The 27,341-nt window shown below is 39.7% G+C and overlaps 1 protein-coding gene across 1 annotated transcript in view; it reads left to right on the top strand.

Moving 5' to 3' along the window:
* Positions 1-2,773: 2,773 nt before the first annotated feature.
* cwc22 (CWC22 spliceosome associated protein homolog) overlaps positions 2,774-27,341 on the top strand; it is a 74,505-nt gene continuing 49,937 nt past the window's right edge. The window contains exons 1-2 of the mRNA XM_052016381.1: positions 2,774-3,207; positions 24,064-26,570. Of these exons, the coding sequence (XP_051872341.1) occupies positions 3,197-3,207; positions 24,064-26,570 (2,518 nt within the window). The 5' untranslated portion in view covers positions 2,774-3,196. The remainder of the gene's footprint in view (positions 3,208-24,063; positions 26,571-27,341) is intronic.

The raw sequence follows: 27,341 nt of genomic DNA, 5'->3' as shown, positions 1-27,341 counted from the left end.
CTTGGCAGGTGTGATAAATGCTGTGCTTAAATCTTTTCATTTATTAGTCCATGAATTTTTCCTTGTAAGTCTCAGTTATGCTTCAAGCAGAATTATACTTGTTTATATGAACCATGTTTCAGCTGGTAGTATTCTTGTGTCTCGGTTGTGGTTTCTTATTCCAGGGACTCGAGCATGCAAATCTAATTGATGGAGTCCGATAATATCAGAAGTGCTGCTTCTCAAAAAGACATTGAATTATCTGCTCTCTTAAGTGGATGCAAAGAAGCCTATAGCAATTTTTCAAAGAACGAGTTTTCCCATTCATCTTGGCCAACATTTATCCCTCAGTCACAATCAGTAAAGCAGATTGTCCATTTTTTTTACCATACCACTATTTGTGCCATGAAAGCAAAAAATTCTGGAAGCACTCAGTTGGCCTGGCTGCATCTGTGGAAGGAATACAATGTTTCAGGTTAGAGATTTTCATCAGAACTAGAATAGAGAGAGAAATCAAGTTTATTTATCGAGTTTTACAGAGAAGGTGGCGAGAGGGATGGATAGGACAAACGGAATATCTTTGATTGGGTGAAACCATACACAATGAATGGTAGGGCCTTTGGGCGTATTGAGGAACAGAGGGGCCTCGGGCTTCAAGTCCAAGGATCTCTGAGGTGGCAGCAGAAGTAGATAAGGGGGTGAAGAAGGTTTATGGAATACTTGCCTCCATAAGCTGGGGCATAGAATATCAGAGCAGGGAGGGTTCATACACTTTATATAACATTGAATAGGCTGCATATAGAGTACCGAGTGCAGTTCTATTATAGTATGGCATTGGTGGGCTAAAATGCCTGTTTCTGTGCTGTATGATTCTATGATCGGGGTTGCCATAGGGATAAATTATAGATGTCTTCCAGGATGGATTAATGGGGAAGTTAGAAAGTGATAATACAGACAAGAAGCACAATGTGTTGCAAACAACAGGGCTGTGGGACATGCCCAACAGATCAGGCTATACAAATGGAGAGAGAAAAACTGATGAAGGGTCTCGACCCGAAACATTGACTGTTTATTTCCCTCCATAGATGCTGCCTGACCTGCTGAGTTCCTCCAGCATTTTGTGTGTGTTGCTCGATTTGAGAGGTGATGACTTACAGCAGAAATAACCAGCCCTGATACAGAGAGGGAAAGCAAGTTACATGAAGCTGGAGAATTTGATATCAAGTCCAGATGGCTGATGTTTGTGGGAGCAACTGTAACTGCATCAAAAGTACTTAATTGGCAAGGTACTTTGGGACATTCTGAAAGCCACCTTAAGGCAGTTTGTAAATGCATTCTTTTCTTTCTTTCTTTTTTCTTCTGGAACCAAATACGCAGAAGACAGTGCAACAAGTGACTGATGAGTTCCTTCCGTCATATCTTGCCCGTATTTGTTGGTGGCACAGCAGCACAGCTAGTCGAGTTACTACCTTGCAGCAGCAGAGATCCAGATACAATCCTGACCTCCAGCACTTCCTGTGTGGAGTTTGCACGTTCTCCCCGTGACTGCATTGGTTTCCTCTGGATACTCCAGTTTCCTCCCACGTCCCAAAAATGTGCAGGTTGGTAGGTTAAATGGCCACTGTAAATTGCTGCTAGTGTGTAGGTGAGTGGCAGAATATGGGGGGGGGGGGTGGTGGGAGGAAGCTGATAAGAATGTGGGAAGAATAAAGCATTAAAAATGGGATTAATGTAGGGCTAGTGTAAATAGGAGGCAATGTGGACCTGGTGCGCCAAAGGTTCCCTTTCCATGGTGTATCTATGACTCTATTTCCAATGGATAGCAGGTTTTAGTCTAGAGAATGCAGAGAACAACTTTTGAAGGAATCACAACTTCCACTGTTTAAAAAAACTGTATTTTCAATGTTTGTGAGCTCCATCTGTTGCAGCTTCTAAGGTGTAGCTCACAAGAGATATCTGAGAACTCCACAGATTTGCCCCTTCGTGGTTGAAGCCATGTTGAAGAACATGTAGCCCAGAGGCCAGATCTGCCCACAAAGCGCAATAATACTTGCTATTCCTGCATTGTAGAGGACAGTGAACAAAGATAGGCCTCAACTCTTCTCCCTTTCCACCTCCTGCTATTTGCTTGGGTCTCCCGTGTTTGGGGAATCATAACCCAGGGACATTTGATCCAAAGCAAGCTTCCAGGCCCATCCAGATTTGGGTCAATATCCAGCTCTGAATGCAGGTGTACTGTACTGGTGGGTTCAGGTCTCTCACAATGTAACACTGGGTACCGCACTGGTGGTCACGGGTCTGTCACCGTGTCAGACTGGGGTACTTTTGTGCTAGACACAAATCTGTGACCATGTAACTCTGCACTGAAATCACATGTCTGTCACCCTGGAGCATAATCGTACTGCACTGGTTTCTTGTTGACACTACCCACAATTTCAAATTCCTTTCAAGAGTTGGTTCAGGCAAAATGGAGTGTAATGTTCTTTGAATTATATTATATTATAATTATATAATATATATTATCTTCCAGATTTTATTCTTGTTAGCGAAAGAGGGCCTGTGAAGTAATGATTGTTTAGGGAAGACGGTAGAAAATGCATACAGCTGCCTGACTCTGGGGAGTGGGAAATGACTACCCTCAGAAAGTGAAAGGTTGCTTTTAAGCAAAAAGAGTGTTCATGGACTTTTCTGAACGACTTGAGGCAATGAAAGCCTGTTTCCTTCTCATCAACGGCCCTGGGAAGTGGAGATGGATTGGGAAAACTCGGCCTCCCCGCGAAAAATAAAGTTGTGCGCCACTCCGCCGAAGGCAGCCGCAATTCGATGGCAGCGGATCTTGTTGCTGGGGCCTGTGGCCTGAAGGGGTCGACGGAACACGGAAGTTGCCGGATGCGCCTTGCCGACGCGGGGTGGTGTCGCCGAGTGGCGGTGTCCGCGCCCTGCCGCCGCGTCTGAAGCGGGAGCCGGGGCGCCGAGGGCGCTGCGCTTCACCCCTCCGGCCGGAGGGGGTGCGCGCTCCGGCTGGGCAGAGCTGTGCCGGCGTGCGCGGCGCGGAGCGGCGCAGCGCGTCCTCCCTGTGTCTCGCTGCACTGGGACCCCACCATATGGCAAAGTGAAAGTTACGGCTCTTGGGCGGTAAAGTTTCGTCGTTGGGAAGCACAGCAGCCCGCGGTGCCCGACCGTGCACGAAGCGGGGGCCGCCGCCTTGCTCTCAGAAATGGCCCGACGGTGAGTTGTCGCCCCTTCCGCCTGCTTTCGGCCGTGTCGGGCGAGCGCAGGCCGCGATGCCTGGAGCTGTCGGTGACGAGGAAGCCGGCCAACGAGTGCGTTGGCTGGGCAGCAGGCGCGGAGGCGCTGCAGGCTGAGGTCGGGGCCCATGTGTTGCGCGTCTGTGCGGCCGGCTGGGGCTGGCCTGAGCTGGGCTCGATTGCGTTAAGTTGCTTGCCATCGTTCAGGAGTTGGAAACAGGCCGGGGGAAAGCAGGATTGCTGGCAGTGTGGTGGCGGCGGCGGCAGCGAGTGGGTCCTTCGATACACGCCAAAGATAGGAGCTAGTGTCCTGACATAGCTGCTAATTTCAAACTTGAGACTGGGTTTTCAACTCCAGTTTAAAACCCTGTCTCAAGCTGCTCTTTACTTGGAGGGAAATAGTTCCCCCCCCCCATTTCTTCTGCAAACTATTTATTGGCGTTACTTCTTTTGGGTTGTATTGTTCTCAATTTTAAATACAATTTTTAAACTGTAAACTTCACAGTTTCTTGTCGAATGCTGTGTACTATCTCAGGTCACTTCTAGGTTTGGCAAAATGACTTTGCATATTTAGTCTTGAAATTTGTAGGAATTGGTGAAATAATTTGTATTTAGCCTAAATGTGTTCATATGGGGTTCTTTAATTAATATTTGTAGCAAATATGAATTTGATCAGCTTGTATGTTTAAGTTACTTTCTGGGAAACTAACATCGCAAGTGTTGAATACACAAAAATTAAAATACAAAGGTGATGACAGACATGCCTTCATTTTAATATATATATTTAAAATTATTGATACATGATGAACAGAATGACTTTTAGATTGGCAAATCTGACCAGTGAGTGACCAAGCCATTTGGATAAGGCCCCAGACTTAGTTTCTGAATTATTTGATCTTATTTGGGATGGCATTTGGAAAACATGCAAAGTTATTTTATTTCAGCAATTTGGATTTGGGAAGGGGGAACCATCACATGCACTGTGTTGTGTGCATAATTGAAATGAAACCCAATGTATTTATGCAGTTGAATATTTACTTTTGGATATGCAAAGGCTTGCTAACAGTACTTGACTCTCTTTTTGTGGCTTAGTCATTTTGTTAGTTAACACTAATGTAAAGTGCATGACAAAATAATAACATAAAGAATAGGAACTTGAACAGTAACAGTAATTCAGTAAGATCATGGGAATGTTGTGTTTTATTGAAGGCACCAAATAAATGTTGTTACAGCCTATAGAATGGGAGAAAATTATTATTGGGAAGAAAGCTTATCAAAAAAAGGCTCAAAGACAGAAAATATAATACAATTTGTGGAAAAACTGCAGGTTTTGTCCCCTATTGTTCATCAGTGTTTGTGATGTTGAAAAATTTTAACAATCAGCATATAATCCCTTTTGTGGTTGTTTGGTAGGTGCCTGGTGAGGTTGTCTCTGAGTGACACACTAATCAAGCAAACTGTTTGGGTTTGAAAAAAAATCATAAGTATGTGGATCCCAAAATCAGGCTTAATTAAGGTCATGGACTGGAGACCTGACTATGGCTAATGGAGAAGGTGGCCATAATGGACAATTTGGGCATTTAAAAATTATGTCCCCAGAATCCTTCATGAACACATTGCCAGCTAGAAGCTGTCAGATGGAAAGATTAAAGACTTCCTCGGGAATCAGTAATTGAATTATCTTTCAATGAATATTTTTCATATCCACTACCATTTTGTTTTGTACATAGGAAGTGACCAAATTTATTTTTCAGTGCACAATAATTATAATAACTTAAGTGTCATCATTTTAATGGCAAGTTTTTTGTCCTCTGAAGATCATGGGTTCTAATCTTGCTCCATGAGCTTGAATCCGTACACTGGGCTGGCATGTGAATGTTGTACTGATGGGAATGCTACCTTTTGCATGGTGTTGTACTGATGTTCCCCCTCCAGAATGCATGTAAAAGATTCAAGGTGTTATTGGAAGGTCATGAGAATTCTTCCATGTTCTTGCCCAATATTTATTCAAAGTAATCATTTTCTGGATAGAAAGCATTCCAGGTTTTAGTCGCTTCCTATGTGCAAATTGTCTGCTGCATTTTCTACATAACATCAGTTACATTTTCTTAGTACTTATTGGCTCTAAAGAGCATTAGAACATTCTGATAATATAAGAAGTTTGTCCATTGCTTTCGTAATCTTTTTATGTTTTCTGCAGATTGCATCAAGGGCTTTTCTAGTTTCAGACTTTAAATCCAGTTCTGCCTGGCTTTTCATATTTCGGTATTCACATTTTGTTCAAAACATCTGAACTTCAAACTGAAGTTTTCAGACCTGTTTATCTTGCTTTTAAATTTCCCATTCTTTTATCTTCAATTAAAATTATGAACGTTTGTGTGAAGTGATTTAGAATTTAAAAGGGGGAATCTGGTACCATTCGAGAGGTGACTGGATAAATTTCACGGGTAAAGCATGAGGTAGGGTAACAAACTGGATTAAGAAATTGGTTTAAGCAGAGAAAAGAACAAGTGGCATGAGTCTGTGTTGGATTTTTTTCTTTTTCAATCTTTTTATTAATTTTCAAATTAATACAGATTAATACATATAACATTGGTGATTATACATGTGATACAAAGAGATCGGGAGGACAATCATGACATATATAATCATAAAGAATAAAAAATATATTCAAGGCCCCAGTGTGTTGGATTTTTGTAAGGAACAAATCCAATCAGTTCATTTTCGCTTTAATGAAATTTATCTGAGTGTCGAAACTTGAGTTGTTGTTTGGGGTTCCAAGGCCATTATTGTTAACTGCCCAAATTAAGTATTCCAGATTTTTTTCACTGAGGTGGTGGTGAAATTTTCATTGTTGGTCATTGTTGCATTATAATCAAATAATCATATTGAAAATGATAAAATATAAAAAGCAACTAAATGTTGTCAAAAGAGCTGTATTTCTTGCTTCACCTTTCTTACAAAGAGGTCTATGCTACATTTTGGAGAGATGGATAAAAAGGGGTTACAACAAACAACTTGTGGATCTTACTTCACAAAACAATTTTCTCTTTCTACTGACCACAGAATATCCTTTTCAGATTTCAGTTAATGTTGTCTGTAACTCTGATTTACGCCATACATCCTCTGGAGAGGGAAATTCAACCAATTAACAATTTGTTTTAAATGTGTGGAGGTATGTTTAACTCTAGATAGTTTGGTTATTACATTGAATCTTAATATTTTACTTATTCTTATGCTTTTCTCTACTCACCCTCCCACCCCCGGCAAATAATTTTACCCAGTTCTCTTATATTTTTCATAGTGCTGGATGTCATATTGTTTGTCAAATAGAAACCAAATGTAATATTTATTGGAAAATTGTTTATTAACAATTTTCCTAGTTAATTTAAGATGCTCTGATACAATATCAAAAGTTAAAGATATTCCAATTTGTGAGAATTTTAATTTGGATTTTCCGTTAGTGGTGAAGCGATGGAGGTCATTGCTGACTGAATAAAAGATACCACAAAAATCCAGTGCACCACACACAAAATGCTGCAGGAACTCAGCAGGTCAGGCAGCTTCTATGGAGGGAAATGAACAGTTGACGTTTTGGGCCGAGACCCTTCATCAGCACTCTAACTGCCGGGATATTAACCGTCTCGACTTTCATACTCCCCTTACCTATTCCAACCTCTCCCCCTCTGAATGCAGTGCTCTCCATGCTCTCCCTTGTGCCACACAAATCCAGTCATCAGTATTATTCCCATTTTCTGACAGTAGTTACTATCAAGGGCCAGTTCAGAGGAACCCCTAATTGGCAATTGTGAAGTCACCAACTTGGCTGAATAATGAATTAATATTAAGGATTTCTTATGGATAGTAGAACAGGAAAGAAAAGCACAACAGTTTGTTAATAATTGGAACATTTTATAGTATGAAATAATGATTTGGATATAGGTATAATTCAAGAACAAATAACATGTAAATAAACTTTGTGACAAATTAACTTTCTAGAGTCACACAGCACGGAAACAGGCCGTTTGGCCTATCTGGTCCCTGCCAACCAAGATTCCCATCTAAGCCAGTCCCATTTGATCACGTTTGGCCCATGTCCCTCTAAACCTTTCCCATCCATGTACCTGTTGAAGCACCTTTGAAATGTACTTGCCTCAACCACTTTGTTGCTTATTCCATATACGGACCACCCTCTGGTTCCTGTTAAATCTCTCCCCTCTCACCGCAAACCTATACCCTCTAGTTCTTGATTTCCCCAACCCAGGGAAAAAGACCGAGTGCATCCACCCTATCTATGCCCCTCGTGATTTTATACACCTCTATAAGATCACCCCTCATTCTCTTATGCTCCAACCTGCCCAACCTTGTTCCATAACTCAGTCCCTCGAATCCCGGCAACATCCTCGTAAATCTCCTCTTCACTCTTTCCAGCTTAATGGCATCTTTCCAAAAGCAGGGTGACCAAAACTGAACACACTGCTCCCAAGTGCGGCCTCACCAGTGTCTTGTACAACTGCAACATCACCTCTCAACTCCTGTACTCAGTGCCCTGACCGATGAAGGCCAGCATGCCAAACATCTTCACCGCCCTGTCTACCTGCAATGCCACTTTCAGGGAACCATATACCTGTACTCCTGGGTCCCTCTGTTCTACAACACTCCCCGGGGCCCTACCGTTCAATGTAAAAGTCCTACCCTCACTTGTCTTCCCAAAATGCAACACCTCGCACTTATCTGGATTAAACTCCAGCAGGAAGGGTAGCGGGATGTTGGTCTTCATTGTAGGAGGTAAAAGTAGGGAGGTTTTGATGCAACTTTACAGGGCAGTGATGAGTCTGCACCTGGAGCGCTGTGGACGGATGTGGCCCCCATATTTAAAGGCGAACTGTGTTATATCATTGGCGGTAGGGAGAGAGCTGACTGGGTCAATCCCTGGAACGGAGTGGCTGATGTACGAAGAAAGGTTGAGCAAGTCAGGCAAAGGTTGATCATCGGGGTTGAGAAGAACGAGAGACAATCTTACTGGAACTTAATTTTGAAATATTTGTACTGAAATAGTATCTACTTAATATTGCTTAAGTCCAGAGAGTTTGCCAAGCATGAAATATGACTAACTAAACTATTAAAATTCAGCTAGACCACGAATTAAAGCATTTCAGAAGACATTTTGCACCGAGAGTAATTCATAAGTTGATATTGGCTTCAGTGATTTAGCTGATTTCTTTGATTGTGCTGGTGAAATTTAACAAAACAGTGCAACCTCTGAAGGAGGCAGAATTGCTAATAGCAACTTCAAAATTTGAGGATTTTGGCACATTGATGGGTTTGCTCCCAACCCACTTGCAAATACTTCTTCCAAAACATCTGGATACTGGTGTCTAAATTGGAGAGCTGTTCCAGTCAAGGTGCCATACTCTTTCTTTGCAATCCCTTTTGGATGTCCTGTCTCACTGCAGAACAGACCCACCAGGGATGGGTGGGTCTGTTCACAGTGATGTACAGCTTGGGAGGAGTAGCCCTTGAAGACTTCAATATTGACCCATGAAGTCTCATGGCATCGAATCAAACATCAGCAAGTAACCCTCCTGATTACCACCTATCGCTCTCCCTCAGCTGATGAGTGAATGCTGCTCCATGTTGAACAACACTTGAGTGAGGGATTCCCAGTGCCCATAGCTGATAGTGGCTTGGAAGCACTAGCACTGCTCTGTAACCTGGCCATGCCTGAGTGAACCAAACAAGGGACAGATCTACTGGATCTCATCCTCCCCAGTGTCAGGTGCAACCATCCATGATAACTTTGGTAGAAGTGACTACTACAAAGTCCTTGTAAAGACGCTGTCCTTTGTTCAAATTGAGGGTGCCCTCCACCATCACTCTGCATGTTCCAGTGGGACTGTTTCGGAACAGATCTGGCATCTGTTCTGAATTGAACATCCCTGAGGCATTATGGACCAAAAGCAGCACCAGAAATGTGCAGCCCAATGTATAATCTTATATTTCTCACTCTGCCATTGTTATGAATCAAGGGAAGTGCAGAAGGGCAGGCCAAAAACAGCTCTAGACATACATTAAATCAGTGCTAGCCTATGCAAGTATAAATCTTAAACAGCTTGCAAAGGATAGAACTAAGCAATTTCACAACCAGTGGATCAGATGGAAGCTCTGCTGTTCTATGACATCCATTGGCAGTGGGTATTTAAACAACTAATGGGAGGAGGAGGCTGCAAGGATATCCTTGTCCTCAACGAAGATGGGGCCCTGAAATAAGTGCTGGAGATAAGGCTGAAGCATTTGCAACAACATACAGCCACAAATACTGAACAGATGATCCATTTTACCTTCCTCCTAAGGTCTTCACTATCACAGAAGCTAGTTTTCAGCCAGGTTGATTTACTCCACATGATGTCAAAAAAACAGCAGAGAGTACTGGATACAGCAAAAGCTATGGGACCAGAAAAGATCCCACTTGTCGAACTGAAGGCTTGTACTCCAGAACTATCTTCATCTCTGAACAATGTGGGAAATTGCCAGGTGTCCCATGTTCACAAAAAGCAGATCAAATCCAGTCTGGCTAATGATCACCCGTCAGTCTGCTCTAAGTCATCTGCAAAGTGACGGAAGGTGTCATCAACAAAGCTATCAAGCAATATTCATTACTCACCAATAACCAGTATTTGCTGATGCCCATTTTGGGTTACATCAGGCCCCTGGCTTCAGACCTCAACGTTGCATTGGTCCAAATATGAACCGAAGAGCTGAATGTCAGAGGTGGGGTGAGAATGACTGCCCTTTACATCAATGAGTCTTGACAAAATTGGCATCAAGGGGAAAACATTCCAATGATTGGAGTTGCACCTTGCACAAAGGAAAATGATTGTGATTGTTGTGAATCCTAGTATAGTGCTGCAGGAGTTCCTCCGGGTCGTGCCCTGCACTCAGCCATCTTCAGTTGCTTCATCAATGTCCTTCCTTCCATCATAAGGTCAAAAATAAGGGTGTGCATGGAGGATTGTGGAATATTCAATTCCATTTGCAACTCTTCAGCAAGTGAAGCAATTCTCACCTGTGTGCAGCAAGACTGAGGCAAGAGAGACCATCACTTTTGACTTGCATAGGTATTGCTACTCCCAATTTTCTGCCACCTTCAAGATTCTATGGGTGTTCATTGATGGGGGGAAAAAATCAGTTGGCCCAGCTACATAAATACTGTGGCTATAAAAGTGGATCTGAGGCTAGGAGGGACCCAGCCATTTTCAGCTGGTACATCAATGACCTCCCTTCCACCATTTGGTCAGAACTGGGGATGTTTGCAATGATTGCACATCATTCAATTTCATTTGCATCTCCTTGGCAAATTCACTTGAAATCTGCTTAGATTTCAGATTCAGCAGTTGAAATTACTGGTGTAACAAAACCTAGGCAATATTTGGACATAGGCAGGTTAGTAACATTTATGCCTCAAGTAGCAGGCAATGTCCACCACCAACAAGAGAGTCCAACCACTTTGCCGTGACATTCGATGGCATTATTCTTGATTTGTTCCCCACCATCAACATCCTGGTGATCATTGACCAGAAGATGAGCTGGAGTATACTGTGGCAAATGACTTTCTTCCTGACACATCAAGTCCATTCCATCATATGCAAAGCACAAGTCAGGAGTTCAATGGAATACTCTCCATTTGCCCGGATGAGAAGAGTTCCAACAACCATCCATCATCTCGGACAAAGCAGCTAACTTGATTGGTACCCCACCTCCATCCTAAACAATGATTTTGCTATCTGCAAAATGCATAACAGTTACTCTTCAAGGCTACTGCTGCGCCTCTCAAATCCCAGAGGGAGAATGCCCATGGGAACACCATCAACTGCAAGTTCCCGTCCGAGGACATGGTATCTCGATTTGGAAGTATTTTGCTCGTTGTTCATCCTTGTTGTCTGAATCCTGGAAATTCTTACCATTAGCATTTTGATAGTACCTCAACCAGAAGGAATGCAGCAGTTCAGGGCTGCAGTTCTCCAACATCACCTCAAGGGCATTAAATCTTGGCTTTGATGGTGATACCCAGATCTCAAAAAATGAATTAAAAAACATACTGAAGTTGCACTAAGTTTAAGAGCAATGATGATGCTCATAATTTAATGATGTTGAACACCAGTAATTTCAACTGCTAAATTTGATCCTATGTTTACGCAACAAAATCAGCAGGCAAAGCTAACTTTGTCCATGAGCTTGATGACTGCTAAATATATTTGCAAGGTCTGTATTCTAATGGGTTTATTTTTATTTAGTGTAAATGTTTCTCATGCAGATCACTGTTTACAAAAACTAAGTTGTATTCTTTACATTTTTTCATTAAATTTATAGTCATAAATGCTGTTTAGCTCTTTTGTCAGAATCAGGTTTTTTATTATTGAGAGGAAAATATACTGAGAAGAATGCTTCTGGTTTAGGGAGTCTAAGTAATTGGAAAAATTTCCAACAACTATTGGTGAAGAGTAGAATTTCTTGAGTTACAGTTTAATTTCTATATTTGCATTGTATGGCTTTGAGGCTTGTGCCTGCATCTGATAGCACTTTCAGTCTGATTATTTGGAACTGCACCTTGCTTTTCACATGTAGCATTAGAAACTGATGCAAGAACGCAAAAGAAAATGGGAAATTTCAGGGGAAAACCTTCTGTTCACAATTTAAGGTTAGTGTACCTTTTTAATTGGACCAAAAAGATAAGAAATATCTGCTGGGTAAATAACAGAAGTAATCAGGATTTATTGTACAAAACAAGGCCATTCAGTCCCTAATATCTGTGCTGGAATAGTACAAAACTGTTCCTTTTGCCTTGTTATGTTCTTGATGCTTTGTTTCATATGTGTGATGTGTTTAACTGTGATAAAGTGTTCCATGATTTAAGAATTCGCTTTCTGAGAGATGTCTCCAAGATGCATTTGCTTTCTATGATCACTTTAAATTGACTCTAAACAATGGAAATAATCATTTCATTGACATTTTACCAACACATTGGCCTGGAACTTCTGATGACTGCAGCCTACAAAGAACCCATTACTTGCCTCGTGTGGAGGCCATTAATGAAGGACACTCTCAATTTCTGCAATGTGATCTTGCTCCATGGTATGACCCTGCACATGTAAATCCCACTCATTGGAGATCGGGCCAGAACAAGTCCTTTCCATGAAAATGTTGAAAAACTTTGACAACTTTGGGCTGCATCCTCTACTTAGCTGGTTGTCAAACAAAAGGAAATATTTTTTGACATTCAGCAACATTTCAAACATTCAAATCAAAAATGTTCAAAACATGAGCTACTAAAGTTTCAAATGAATAAAACACCCTACAAATTTAATGTTGGAAGTGAAAAGCTTAAGCAGTAAACATTTAAATTGAAACAGTTTTTTAAAAAAAATAAAAAAAAATCTTCATTCCTCGCTGAATGGATTTGCTATATTTTATTTTATTTGAATAGATTGCCAACCATAAGGGCAGCAAGGTTGCTCCACCAGGATTCCAGTGGGCAAAAACAGGCAAACAGCTGCCGGGAAGTTCAGGACTGTGTACGTCTGAACTTCTGGTGTTTCCCTGCAAATTCTGGGCCAAAATCCTTTACTGTTTTGGTGGACTGAAATATCTCATCTCAATTAATTTCTCCCTTGTGCTATTCTCAAAATTAGCTGGCACTTTACACTCCCTGTGCTTTATTCAGTGGGGTTCGCAAATGCTTATGGTCTCTGGACGAGCACTCTTGAGCTCTGTCGCGGCAAGCAATTTCTAGAACAGAAAAAGTGCTTTGTGACGTTCTCATTGACTTGTGGAAATCCATGACCCATGGCTACTCAAGTTGGAGGAGATGCCCAGAGTCTCCCCAGGAGTACGTGGTGGTTATGTACAAACAGCAGAAGTAATGAACAACAATCCATACAACACAGCACATTCCCAGCAAAGCTCTCCCTGCTCCTGACATAGATTACATTGTACAAATTTTTGTTTTTCTGTGCTCTGAATTTTAAACCCAAAATGCTCCTTGGCTTTACATGGCTTTGTCTTTGTGCACATGCAGAGAATTATGTATTTAAATGTAATTTTGCCACTCCATTTGAAGACTTTGTACCTCCATATTTTTCATTGTCTTTAATTGAGAGCAGACTCACATTGTTGATTTTCCTCCCAAAAACTGAAATTTGAGAAGTAAACATTCATAATTGGAAGATGTGTGCAATTCTAGTAATTTCTCTCCAGTCTTGTTGCATTTTCTATCATTATCTTTATTGAAAGTTGGCAACCAAGTCTGACATGTGATTGAACTAGGAACAGCCATCGTATTAGGCCAGATCATACTAGATAAGACCCTCCACCCAAACATGCTGCCTGCCCATACTTAGCTGATTCGAATATGGACTGCCAACTGAGCTGATCAGGTCAGCGGCCCCATTGAAATATATGGGGTTATGCTGCTCATGTCAGGTAAGTTGGCATAAAGCTGAGCCCACAGCTAAACGCATAAGTGTCCACCACTAGTCTCTGTGGCAAGTCCAGCTTACACTGGTATCTTACCTCCAGGTTGATTCCAATTTTCACATTTCAATGTGCAGGAGTGGAAGTGGGAGATGAGCCAATCTATGAGGAAGTTATGACCAGATATGAGTACGTATCAGCCCAAGAGATTTCGTGATTTTTGAAGTTGGTCAGGAGGCAGGTAACTCAGAAATAGGCAAGATATCATCTCTGGAAATATCCGCAAGTCAACTGAGCTCCCGACTGTGTTGGGCAGGCTGACCTCTCCATTCACATCATGTCTTTTGCCAATCATCAATGCCCGTAGGTCACGTAACCCACCCTTGTGCTCACTGATGACATCACATCCTTTGTTTCACAGATGATTGCCATGGAAATCCTTGGTGACTTTTCTTTGACTGCATCCTTTGCGAGGGAGTGCCTCCTGTTTACATCCCAAACCAAGAAATGACATGATTGAGAAACATCACTGGGTTTTCAATTATCCAGGAGAAAGCAGGAGCTGGAAACATTATTAAAATACTTGAAGCTTAGAACTCGCAGCTAATACTTATTTTAATTGATTGCCCAAAATACCTCTCCCTTGTCGGCTGATATTTTGGGCAAACAATTAAATGGGCGCACAATATAAAGTTCAGTTATCCACCCGCCCCACCCCAAGTCAGAGACCCCAGCAACATGTAGCTGGGAGATTGCACCTTCAAGCAGAGCAGCACAAGAATGGTCTCTCTGGTGTGCTGATCAGCAGGGCACTTTGTTAATCTGACTTGCCTTCACTTTGGAAGTAAGGTAATTCCTCCTGCAACTGCAGGTTGGTAGGTCAGACAGTCCGGCCAAGAGTTTTAGTTTCAAATTAAGCCATGCAATTCTCCTGCCGAAGATGAGGTGCCTGTTTATTTGCATAATAAGAAATTGATTCCATGATTACAGTTTTCTGCAATAAAAAAAATACCCCTTAGTATAACTCAAATAATTTCATCTGTTACTTTATCACGAGAGGCCTATTGATTACATTGCTGTTCAGAATTATATTTGTTAAATACAAATAAGACTTGATCCACTTGTATGGTACTTATGTGAAAATCATCTGAATTTTATTTTCCAATTTGATCTCTAATGCACTGTTGTAACATTACCAACAGTGACCAATTCAATTTTTAATAAATTGCTGGACAAGATGTGGTAATCCTTGGGATGAAATGGAGCTATTGCTATTAGGAGGATAGAAGTTTAGAAATTGTATTATTGCTGAACGGATTTGTAAGTTGTATTCTCGGACTGTGGTAAATAATTTTTGATCAGTTCAAGCCATTTAAGACGTATGACAGATGTCTTTTAGGGCAAACATATGCTTTTATTGGTTTGTCATTTCTGCATGTGGCTTGGGACACAAAATCAAGGCTTGCCTTTGAGAAGATAACATAAATTTTGAACAAAATTAATGATTTCATCAAGGCTGCATGTGAAATGTGCTGTAGAGCTGCTGTGTTAAGTATCAGTTACAGATTTTCCATAGCCATGGTTCAGGCACGTGTATGTGTCAGGTTTGGGCTTCAGAGTTGTATACTCAGCCAGAGATGTAATTTGTTACAATAACATGATCGTCATCATTGGCAATGAAGGTTTCTGTACATTAGGGTAAGATGCAGTAAAAGATATGGTCAGAGAAGTTAATGAGGCTGTGCTGTGGTGAAGGCTGTCCAGGTGGGAAAACAAGCATCAGGAAATCTGTAGGAGTATTGGGGGAGGGACACTGGTGGAGTTAATGTAGGCAGTGTGTTGGACTCGGGGTGGAGGGGGGGAATAGAGTGGATATTGTGATTTGATTGCCTCATTTTGGGGAGGGGCTCTTGAAGGATTTACAGAATCAAAATTTCCTTTTCTCCCCTGTACGTACCAAGAATTCTTTGCAATATGTACTCAACACTGAGCTGTGTTAACTATTGAATACATTAACAGTGCTTACAATGTAATTATAGTCCTGTCGATAATAGATGAAATGGATATCTTATTGAAATTGCTTGCAGCTGAGTGCTGGAAAAACCTGTATAAAAATTCTGACGTGACTGGAATCCCTCCAGTTGCATTTAAGACTGACTCAGGAAATGTTTTTTAAGCAGGCCTGGTATCAGACTAAAAGGTGTTATTTGGGTAGGCTTCATGTACTTGGATTAAGTACTTGGAATTGGCTGAGGTGCGAGGTACTGAAGCACTTGACTTTGCTTTGGTTGAGAGGCTTCCTTTTGACAGCTTTGGAACTAGGGGTTACTGATTAAAAATGAGGACGTCAACCATTTTAAGATAAGAGGTAGTTTTTTTTCCTCTGCAAATTGAGTCTCTTCTTCAAAGGATAGTGGAAGCAGTCTTTGACTATTTTCACAATTTTCAAGGCAGAGGTAGATAGATGCTTGATAAGCAAAGTGGGTGCGTGGTTACTTTGGGTAGTTGGGAATGCAGAATTGTGCTTAAAATCAGATCAGCTGTGATCTTATTAAATTGTGGAGCAGGTTCGAGGTGCCAAGTGGCCTATTACTACTAATTCATACATTTGTATGACAATGCTGAAGAGAATGGTACCATGTACAAACCCCTTTAGAGACTGAACTTGAAAACCTCAATTGGGGGCAAAAATAACATGGATATCTTAATGTAATTGCTCCTCTATTGCCCACTTTAACTTGAGCAGCCAAGGCCCAAAGCTTTGGAATTCTTTTTCTGAACCCCTCAGTTTCTTTAGATCTTCCCTTGAGATATTAAGATACCATGGTTGTTGACCTGAGGAGTTTATCTTTTAGAAGAGTGTCTGGGCTGAGTCGTTAAACTGAGACTCTAGCTGCCCTCTCAGGTGGATGTCATTACAACATCTCAGTGAAGAGTAGGAGAATTATCCATAGAGTCCTGGACAAATTTTATTCCTCAATTTTCATCAATAAAATAGATTTTCTGGTCATTATTACATTGCTTTTTTTTAAGAGCTTGTTTTGTGCAAATTAACTGCCACATTATCCTGATTAGAGCAGTTGATTCTCTGTATTCCACTGTCAATGGAGTATTTTGAAGTCCTGACAGGTATTTCTTTTATGTGACTCGGTATCAAATTTTGTTTGATAATTCTTCTTGAAGCACTTGGGGAATTTTGCTCTGTTAAAGGTTTTAATGAATACAAATTATCATTGTTCTGATGTGTCAAGCAGATGTGATGAAATTATGCAATGTGTTAGTGCTTTCATTAGCATTGTTTATGAATAAAATCTAAGTACGTAATTTTTTTGGGGGGGTTCCTTGGAATTAATGTTAATATTAAAAATTAGTGTACTTGGCATTTGTATGAGTGTTCCAAGTACAAACAAACCTTTCATTCCTGTAGGTTCATGCTGATGGTGCTCCTCCTTCATTTAATTCCATGAATTTAGCTTTGTGTTGCATTCTCAATCATGAGTTTATCTGAATTCTCTTTAAATGCACCTCAGCTTTGATCTGGTAGTGAGTTCTACCTTGGGTAAAGGAGGGGATAACTATCTGTTCTAGTACAATTTTTAAGTATTGTCTTGCTTTTAATTATTTTGAAATTCTAATCTTCGCATTCTGTCAATTAGATTAGTAATGGAAGCAGCGTTGAACAGCATCTTAAAAGTTTTTTAGTGTGGGAATAATTGAGTGAATTATATCCTTCAAAGAAATAACTGTGGAGGAATTTTGTTGATTTTTATTAATTGGTACCTGTTAATGGTTGTCCTTGATGAGCAAATCTTGCTTCAGAATTAACTACCAACTGACAGCCTTTGTCACAACCTTCAATTTGGAAGGATGTGTTTTGAAACTTCATGCCCTGCTGTGTTTGATTGCCATGTGCAGATTGAGTAGCCCTTCATTGATATAGTTTTTTGGTTAATTTGGAGGACCCAAAACATCAGTAGGAACAAAAGTGCCAGTGAAATCTAACCCAGAAATCCAAACCTTGAGCCAGCACTCCAATTTGAACTTCAGATCAGACAATGGAGTAGGCTTTTGTGCATGTTTTCCAGGATCAACACCAGAATTCAAGAACCTCTTGTGGCATGAGAATTTTATTCTAGTTTTTAACATCTATGTGGGCATGTCAAGTTCTAAATTAGAAAATGGGTACACTTTCTAAATTGAAGTATTTTTATATTAATTGGCATATTGGGATTAATAGCTCGCAATACAGAATATATTGACTATTAAACATTGAAAGTGGGTTGCTGCAGGCTAATTAACAAAATATTTGGATGAGGAGCATGCTTTAAGCAAGCTTCTAATCATTTGTTTTTTTTCCTCAGTTTTTCTTTCAGCACATCCTGGAGTTCACTTGGAAATGTTGTTTGTTCTGTCGTGCACATGGGTGATCAATTGAGTAGGCTTCGTGGAAGCACAGCTATCTGAATCTTACCCCAGCTGATAAGCTGTTGCAGTAGTATGTATTTATCTGTGATGTATACAGAAATGTCATTCGTGGAGGATTTTGTGATGATTGTGGCTCTGAAGATGCCAATATTGGGTTGAACCTATTTTATTTTGTAGATATGGATAGAATGAATCTCCTTTCTCTCAGGCACTATTTTCTCTGCAGCTCTAAACTCTATTTCAAAATTATGACATCTCTGATGCCAAACTTCTCATTTTTGATACATTTTAAAGGCATAAAATTACAGCAAATATATGCATGTCTGATTGTTCCGTGAAGCTGGGTATTGTATTCGTGTTTATAATCTGTTCTAAACGTAAATGACATTATTGTTCTAACTGCATGTTTTAGATATTTTAAATCACAAACAGAACAAATTAATATTTTGCTAATCAGTTTTGGAGGACATTTTTCTGTATTCTACAATGATTGATTTCATTGCAGATGTCTATCACATGTTTACAAAATGCACTGAAATATTGAAAAACTCCTATTTAATATTTGCAATTGTGTTGATTTTAAATCGAAAACATGTATTCTATCTGCATTAGTTTGATTTGGAATTAAAAGGGCAGCCCTTTCATGCTCGGTGCTAACCCTGGTGAAAAACCAATTTTTTTTCGCTTCTCTGCTCTCACATGCAATAACAGAGCAAGTAGCAGACTTAACCATTCACCGTCATACTTGACTGAACTAAATATTGCACTATCAGGTCTTGTTCTCTGCCGAAACTTCACAACTGTAGAATCATATTGAAATATAAAGATGGTACATAAATAGAATTATAGCAAAGTAAACACTACATTTTAAAGGTGAACCATAGAAATTTAGCAGCATACCTATTGCTATTAGAAAGTGCTTATTGGTTCTTTTGAAGAAATATATTAAATCTAAGCCTCTAGTAACTTGTCATTTTGGATGTACTCTTAAATTTTTATGATGTACTTAGTGAAATAGAAAAATATTTGCATGTTGTATTCTAATATCTGTCTAATAAGTATGAGGAGGTTAAATAATGCAAATTATTCAGCTGAAATAGATTTTGGAATGGTGTTGATACAGATACATGATTATTTAAAGCTGAGAATTATAAAGATTACATGGGAGCCCACCATACATTGTGTTTTGAGATGATGGGTTGATCAGTTAAGGTTTTCAATGGAATCTCTTTGAACGAAGAATTAATATTTTTTTTCTTCTGCACCCACTGGGGAAATTCTTTCTTGGGGCCAACAAGACAATTGGAAATGTACAAGGTATTTTGCAAATAAGTGTGATATAAAGAATAAATTATTAGGATGGTGATTAAGTAAATGTGAATGGGCTTCAGGATGGAACAATCCCAGTTTGTAACAACAAAATGGGATTGACCTGTGTTAGAAATGCTGAAGACTGGTGATTTAGTGAAATAAACGTTTTCTTCTGTCTCTAAATGGTACTTTAATATTACAAGTAGAGTTTAAAATGTACACATCTGGAACAAGACCCCCTCCACCTTGGCATTATTCCACTAGAATTCAGTTTGTGAATGACGACAAAATGCTCCTAACTTTATCCTTGGAGTACCTGCATTATGCCTGTAAAATGTTCATTACTCCTTTTCCAGTATTCGAGTGACCACAGAAATACTGATAAAGTTTGTGATATTGTTTTGGATCAATTAGAAATCAAGCCAATGTCATTTTGACCCTAATCTTTATCATTTGCTGAAAGATGGTAGTCATGCAGATTTTTTTTAGAAATGATTACTATTTGTAATTTCTCATTGGATTGTCCTTTCACTTATCACTTCTGTTCAAACCACTTGCCAAAGATTTAAGTACACAGTTTGGGCTGGTGCATTTATAAATTAGTGTGTGATGCTGCATTGTTGAAGATGCCAAGGACTGTGTGCGATACAAATAACAATGGTACAATTGGGGAGTTTCCTTAAGCTTTTCCCAGCATTTATTCTTCAAGCATTTCAGGAAAATGAATTAACTACTAATTTTGTTTCTGTTTCTGTTTCTTCATCCTTGCATTCCATAAATTGGCTGTCATGTCTGTTGCTTTAAAAATATTTCAGAAGCTTGGAATGCTTTGGACATTTTGACACATTAATGGTGCTGTAGAAATGCCTTGTCATGTTATGAAATCTTGCCTGCCTTGCCAACCTGCAAGAGGTTGGGTTGGAAATCCCCATCTGAGCAGTTTTGGATTGTTTCTGTTCTTCTACACTTAAAAAAAACCCTGAAGGTTGTAAAGATAAGAAAATACATGGCAAATTGTAAGAGAAATACTGTGCAGGTTTAAAAACTGGAACTTCATTATTCTTGTTGATCAGTTACCCAACTTTCTTTTTTATATGCCAATTTCATTTCTTGATATATTCATGCACCTCTGCCTTTGTTAGTTATCATTAAGATTCAAAAAAATAAACAGTCTTGCAAGTTTGGTAAGGTTTGATATTAATTACATAAATAGCACAATTAGGGATTTTCCCTGATAGCTTGTATTAGTTAAGTTAGAAAAATATGTAAATAGTTGAAGAAAACTTTTTGTCTTGCAGGTGACCTTTTATTTGTTCTCGTTTAGCCTCCTGGATGCATTCTGAAACTTCAGGCTAATTGAGAAAACGGTTACGTCAACTGGTCATGGCTTTTTAGTGGGAATTAATCCAGATTCTTCTCTCAAACCACTCCTGAAAGCGAAAAATTGCCTTGTGTGTCGTAATTGCCATCTATTATTTCTCTACCTCTTGAAGCCTGACGGTGGTGCTGTTTTACCAACTTGGATATAAACTGTATTTTTAGTGGCAAGATCTAGAACTTGCTCCAGACAAACTTTATTACTTAGTTTTTCACAAAATGAAAAGTTAAGTAATGAGTTCACAATAGAGTTGATTGTCTAGGTTAAATATCAGTTAGCAGTTGAATTTTTTAGTCAATTGTGCCAGTATACCTACTGTACAAGGAAAGTGAATGATTTTATTCTAAATATTTAAGCAAAAGTAACGATAGTTCAGTCAGCTAAAGGTTTACACATTGGTAGATTAATGATGGATATATAGATTGGTAAAAACTATTGGATTTTGTTTGATCTTCTTAATTACGGCAACCAGTGTGGACAGTAATTTTATTCATTCTGCAAAGTGGATATTATTAAAGTTATTTTTTTTCCTCTATGCCCTTGAATTCACAGTATAATGGCCGTGATAGGGGAGAATGGGAGTAATGGCTCAGTCCATATGAATCTCCTACATATTAATGGAAGCTTGCAACTGACGTGTTTTTTAAAAAAAAGTTAGTTGACTTTGAAGATGTGACCAAAATTGCAAATGAAGACTGCTGTCTGTAGCCCCTGTGTGAACTGAAATGCTTCCCAGCCAATGAATAACTTTTGGGAAAAAAGTGTTGCGGGTTTCGTAGTCAAATGTAGCAACTAATTTGTTTATTGCGAAGTCTCACAAATAGTAATGGTATGAATAATGAACCAAGTTGTTTGCTGCTGTTGAAAGAATAGAGGTTCACCAAGACTATGATAATGTTCATTATAAATCTGGTGCCACATGATCTTTTGAATAGCTAGATGAAACCTCAATTTAATGACCACTTTTTGAATGAAAGTCTGGCAGTGGAGCATTCTTTCATGGCATTTAATTTGGGTGGTATATGGGTGTGCAACATTCTGCCTCCTTGAGGCAAAATTTCTACCACTGAGTTAAACTTGCAGTAATTCATTGTCACCTTGACTATTGGCCTTTGAAAATGCACTGAAAGGCTGCTTTGACCTATCAGCAGTATTTCTCAAGAGGCTGCTTTTTTTTTGAAAACCATACCATCTCAAAATCTATTTTCAACAACAACATCCAAGTTGTTAATTGTTATTACAGTAAATTTCCAAAGCAGAAGAGATGGTTTGGACTCAAAGCGCAGGAACATGGATCCATTTTTCTTCCTTCATAGACGCAGCTGAAAGGCTGATGCTCGGATGGCCATGAGTACTAATCCCCAGACCCAGAGGCTCAGTGCCTGGCTTGTCATCAGCACCAGATGTACTGCTCTTTTTGATGTCAAATGGTCATGGAAAGTGAATTGGTAATTCTTCTTTATGGGGCGCATGTATTTCTCAAGTCTCTTTGTTTGCATGTTTGCAACATTTCTTGCATTTGTAGCGTACAGTTTTGCATAAATGTGACCCCTGTTGATTACTTGAGTTTTTCAAAAAAGATTTCATATTTCCTATTGGACTCTGTACTTGTGTAATTGCAGTTGTCCGGGTTAGTAACTTCCAAAAGAAGCAAAGCTTTGCAACTCAGTTCAAGAGAAAATTAATGTTCACGGAAGGTTACATTTATAGCCATAAATGTACTTCATCAGCTCTTCATAATTGAAGTACATTAAATTACACTTATTCATTTTATATGAATAAAACCTGCACCATAAATGTGTTGTTGTGTTTATCTGTATACTTTTAAATAACTAGTGAATTTTGCATTTGTTGCATTATGCACCTGTTCATAGAAGATAAGCAAAGGGCTGGATCCTGATGGCAATGCCAGCAGTTCATGTGTCAGTAAATCTAATGCTTCCACAATGAACTAGCCTGCCACTGTTTATGCTGAGTAATCAGCTTGGATCTGTAAGGTTGCAAATATCAGACAAAAGGGGAGACAAGTTTTGAAATTATTTCTGTTCTCTTTATTTTGAAATTATTTAAAAGTTTTGAGACTATTTATAACTTAGTAGCTTTCAAACGTCTCTGAAGTTTATGCATTAAAAAAAAATTCAAACATTGCTCATTACTTCTACACCAGTGGGAATGTGGTTAAGTTATTGAACTAGTATCCAGAGGCCTGAATCAAGGTAGCATGCTGGCACTGCAGGTAGTGCAGCTGTCTCAAGTTCACTGAATTCAGCTTCAATTATGACCTCTGGTATTGTAGTTGTGGAGTTTGTACATTTTCCCTGTGACCACTTGTGTTTTCTCCCACATGCAAAGATGTACCGGATGTTGTGTGAATTGGCTGCTGTAAATTATCCCTAATGTGGAGGGGAGGGGGCCGTTGGTGATGGGCATGTGCGAGAGAAAAGATAGAAATATCTTGGGGGATAGGATTGCTTGGGGAACTGGTAAGGACATGATGAATTGAATGCTTCAATGTCATAAGGAAATAGATTGAGAAATATTGGTACTCGAGTTATGATCCCACCACTCCAGTTGGGATTTTAAATTCAGATATGTAAATAAATCTGAATATGGAAAGTTGGCATCAGGAATCTTGTTCTCAAAACTGCAGGAGCGGCATTTAAGCCACTCTGTTTCACCGTTATCCTTCAGGGGATGAAATTATTTGTCTTTACTGTTTGACCTATATCTGACTTCTTGCCTTCTCAGTTTGTGGTGATTGGGGAAGGATGGCAGATGCAGGTATTGTCAGGTGATGTCCTTATGTCATGAATGGAAAAATGAGGAGAAAACTGGCAAAACTGGTGGGGCTTTGCTTGGATGTCAAAGCTTGCATGGCTAGAAGGCATATTGTGGAAGTACCAGTTCCATCTCAAACCCTATAAGCTTGACATCCAGCGAAGTCCCAACGGTTTTGCTCCTCGGGCTAGAAGTTATATTTTTATGTAGCATTTTGCCATATTCTGAAATGTTTAATCATATAATGGATTAACAGAAGTTGAAAATAGCATTGCTCACTGGATCAGTGAGGATTGGATTCGGGCTCGTTTTAGGAGCAATGTTATATTTTATTGTACATTTGACTGTGATGCCAATCCATAGTGACCAAAATGGAAAGCTGTTTGGGAAAAACAATGTTTAAAAGGAAAAATTATTACAGGAAAGTTTCAGCAGTTGTCACTGATTTCTCAAATTACTCTTTTCTCTCTTCAGGGACAGCAGCAGTGATAGTGATTCCAGCTCATCAAGCAGCAGCAGTGGCAGTAGTAACAGCTCTTCCAGCAGCAGTTCAAGCAATTCAAGTGGAAGTAGCAGCAATAGCAGCAGCAGTAGCAGCAGCAGCAGTAGTGGTAGTACAGGAAGCAGTAGTCGGAGTTCCTCTTCAAGTCTCAAGGAGAAAAGAGGCAGATCACCAAGAAATACCAGTAGGAGAAAAGAGGAAAGGCACTCTGAGAGAAGAGAGAGAACTTCCTCACATGGGGACCACCGAATGAGGACATCCGATCGAGACAGAAGAGATGAAAAGCCAACCATCAGAGAAGAAAGGCGTTCAGATATCAAACAATCAAGCTGGTCAAAGGAAAGAAGGCCAGAGAGTGATAGAAGACGACATTCTCCAGAATGTTCTTGGAAAGAACCTTCGAGAAGTCATAGTCCTCAAGAGATCAGGCGAAGATACAGTCCAGATTCAAGGAGTAAAATTGGGGATGATAGGAACAGAAGACACAGAAGAAAATCGAATAGCTCTTCCCCCAGACAACAAAGGCGGGAATACAGGTCCAGTTCCAGAAGTCCTCGCCGGTCGTCAAGGAAGGAGGCTACAACTTCAAAGTATAGCAGTAGATCAGAAAAGGCTGATAGCCACAAAAGAAGTCCAGAGAGTAAGGACAAAAGAAGATCTAAAGAAACGCGTCCATCCAGTAACAGGAAAAGTTCACAGGTAGAAGAGAGTACACGTCGAGCACATTCAAGAAGCTATAGTCCTTCGAGGTCACGGCAATTCCATTCTAGTCTCGATTCAAAGGAGAAAACCAGGGATAGTAGACGTCGAAGATCAAATAGCTTGTCTCGTAGTCCTCACAGAGAAGATAATAAAAGTTCCAAGAGTCCTGATTCACATTCTTCAAATATAAGGCACAAATCCCAGAAAAGTAACAGAACAGTAGAATCTGAACCAGGGAGAAGGAAAGAGGAATGTATTGTTACACATGGAAGAGGAAATACTTCTGAAAGTCCAGACAGTAATGAGCCAAGCACCAAATCACCAAGTCATAGAAAACAGTCCGCTGTGTGCTCTGTTAGAGAGTGTTCCCGAAATAACAGTCCTGAAAGTACAAAACAAAATTCCCCAAGTGTCTCCTCCAGAAGTCGAGGTGATGATCGTGAATGTACTCCTCAAGCACAGCAGCAAAAACCTGATGCTTCACCGTGTTCAAGTGCAATAGAAACACAGAAATCAGAGACAGAAAGTCCCAGATCATCACATAATGAAATTCCTGATTTTCAGAAAAGCAGAATGGTACAACCAGATTGTCTGGAAGAAAGTAAAACTCCAGCAAGCCAGGAAGAATACAGCCAAGAACCAAGTCCTGACCAAGGAAAAGAAAATTGGCCCGAAAACATACATTCCACAAGCAATAGAACTCTAACCGTCTCTCCTGCAAGTTTTGGGAAAGATATACCTGCAAATATCAGCAATGATGAATCAAGAAGTAAAGATGTTGATTTGGAGAAAAGTAAAAAAGACAGAAGTAGAAATTCTTCTAAAAGTTCAAGACGAAGATCATCCAGTACATCATCTTCATCATCATCATCATCATCCTCTTCCTCCTCCTCTACCAGTTCCTCATCCTCATCATCATCCTCATCTTCTTCAACATCCAGTGAAGAAGAGAGCAATGATAAGCCTGGCTCTGATTTAGAGCAGCTGACATCAATTCAAGGTCTTAATTCTGAGACGTCACCACTATTTGTACCTACTGACAGTGGGAGAGCAAGCCCTGATGGTAAAGAAGAAGATAAGTTTGAAGGTTTACAGACATCAGATGAAAAAAGGATGCTTTGTCCTGCAGATAGTACTGGAAAAATCCCTTCTCAGAGTCATAGTCCTTTGCAAGATCAAGACCAATCCCAGTTCCCAACTTCGTGTGATAGAATGTATGGAAATCAATTACCTGAGAAGGAAATACAGAGTCCTGATGGAGTATCTTCTAGTGAAAGAAAACCTGACTCTGATGCATCAGAATCCTCCCCAGTTCGGGTTACACCCAGTTCTCAAAAAAGTAGAAAGTCTCTATCAGACACTGAGAAAATAGATGAAAGGAGCTGTCAAAAAGTAAGTCCTGAAAATAAGGAACCTGACAGTACTCTGTCATCTGATTCAACAGGTGATAAGGATCTGCAAACTGTAGAAAGCTCTGAAGTCGAAAATTCAAATATCCAAAGTCCACATGTATCCAGTCAAAGACAACAGAGTCCCATTTTCGAAAACATTGATGGAAAGGAACCGAAGTATCCTCAGAAAAAGAGGCAACGATCATCTTCCTCTGAGAGGAGGGATGGTTTTGGATCTGGATCTGAGAGTCCTGGTGCACCTCCGCGGAAGATAAAATCCAAGTCATGTAGTCCAGTCTCAAGTCTGAGGAAGCTATCAGGAAGTTCTCGGTCACCTTCACCCAAAGAGCAGGATGAAGAGAGCAGAAAATCAAGGGACAAATCAGGTATAGTGACTTTGGACATGTCATTCAATAAATTAAGCTTACTGATATAACTGAAAATCTACCCCCTGGAATAATAGCCTTAAATTTGGTTTATGTTAACCATTTTGGTGCGATAAATAAATTCTGTGCATCAGAGAGAGTGACACAGAACTTGGTTGTGGCACCACATAAAGAAAAGTAAATGATAACTTTTATTGGAGGAGTCAATTCAAAAATGCAATCACTGAATCTTTTGTCTTCAGAGTATAATTACTGCATTACAGAATATGCTTTGAACATTTGGCTATTTTTATTTAATGATCATGGCATTTATACTTATTACAATTGTTAATCGCTGTTTCAACAGAAAACAAGCCTATATCATAACCATTCCTCTTTGAACTTTGAGGTAACTCTCAAGAAGCTGCTTTGTTTGAAACTTAAACCTTGCATATATTTGTACTGTTGAAATGATCATGAGCACCCAATCATTGCTCTGCAGTTGCGTTGTTTTCTTCCAGCCAACAGGTTTCCTTTTGACACTTAATTTTTTTTTTAAAGTCATTAATGAATTTTAGTCTTTTATTTCCTTTGTGTGTGTCCTTGCCTTAGCTTACTTCAACCAAGTTCTGTATGATTTGGCTGACAAAGAACTCATGGAATGGGCATTATGTGACTTTGTTTTGGAGTTGTCATCCTTTCTCTGGTTGGATGGGTTTAGTATTTTAAATATGCTTCTGGTTTCTTACTGACAATTCATCTGCAATATGAGTGCCCAGTTGTTCTAGGATT

The sequence above is a fragment of the Pristis pectinata genome, chromosome 1, assembly GCF_009764475.1.
Source record: "Pristis pectinata isolate sPriPec2 chromosome 1, sPriPec2.1.pri, whole genome shotgun sequence".
Taxonomy (NCBI): Eukaryota; Metazoa; Chordata; class Chondrichthyes; order Rhinopristiformes; family Pristidae; genus Pristis; species Pristis pectinata.
This window is presented reverse-complemented; position numbering and strand designations above follow the sequence as displayed.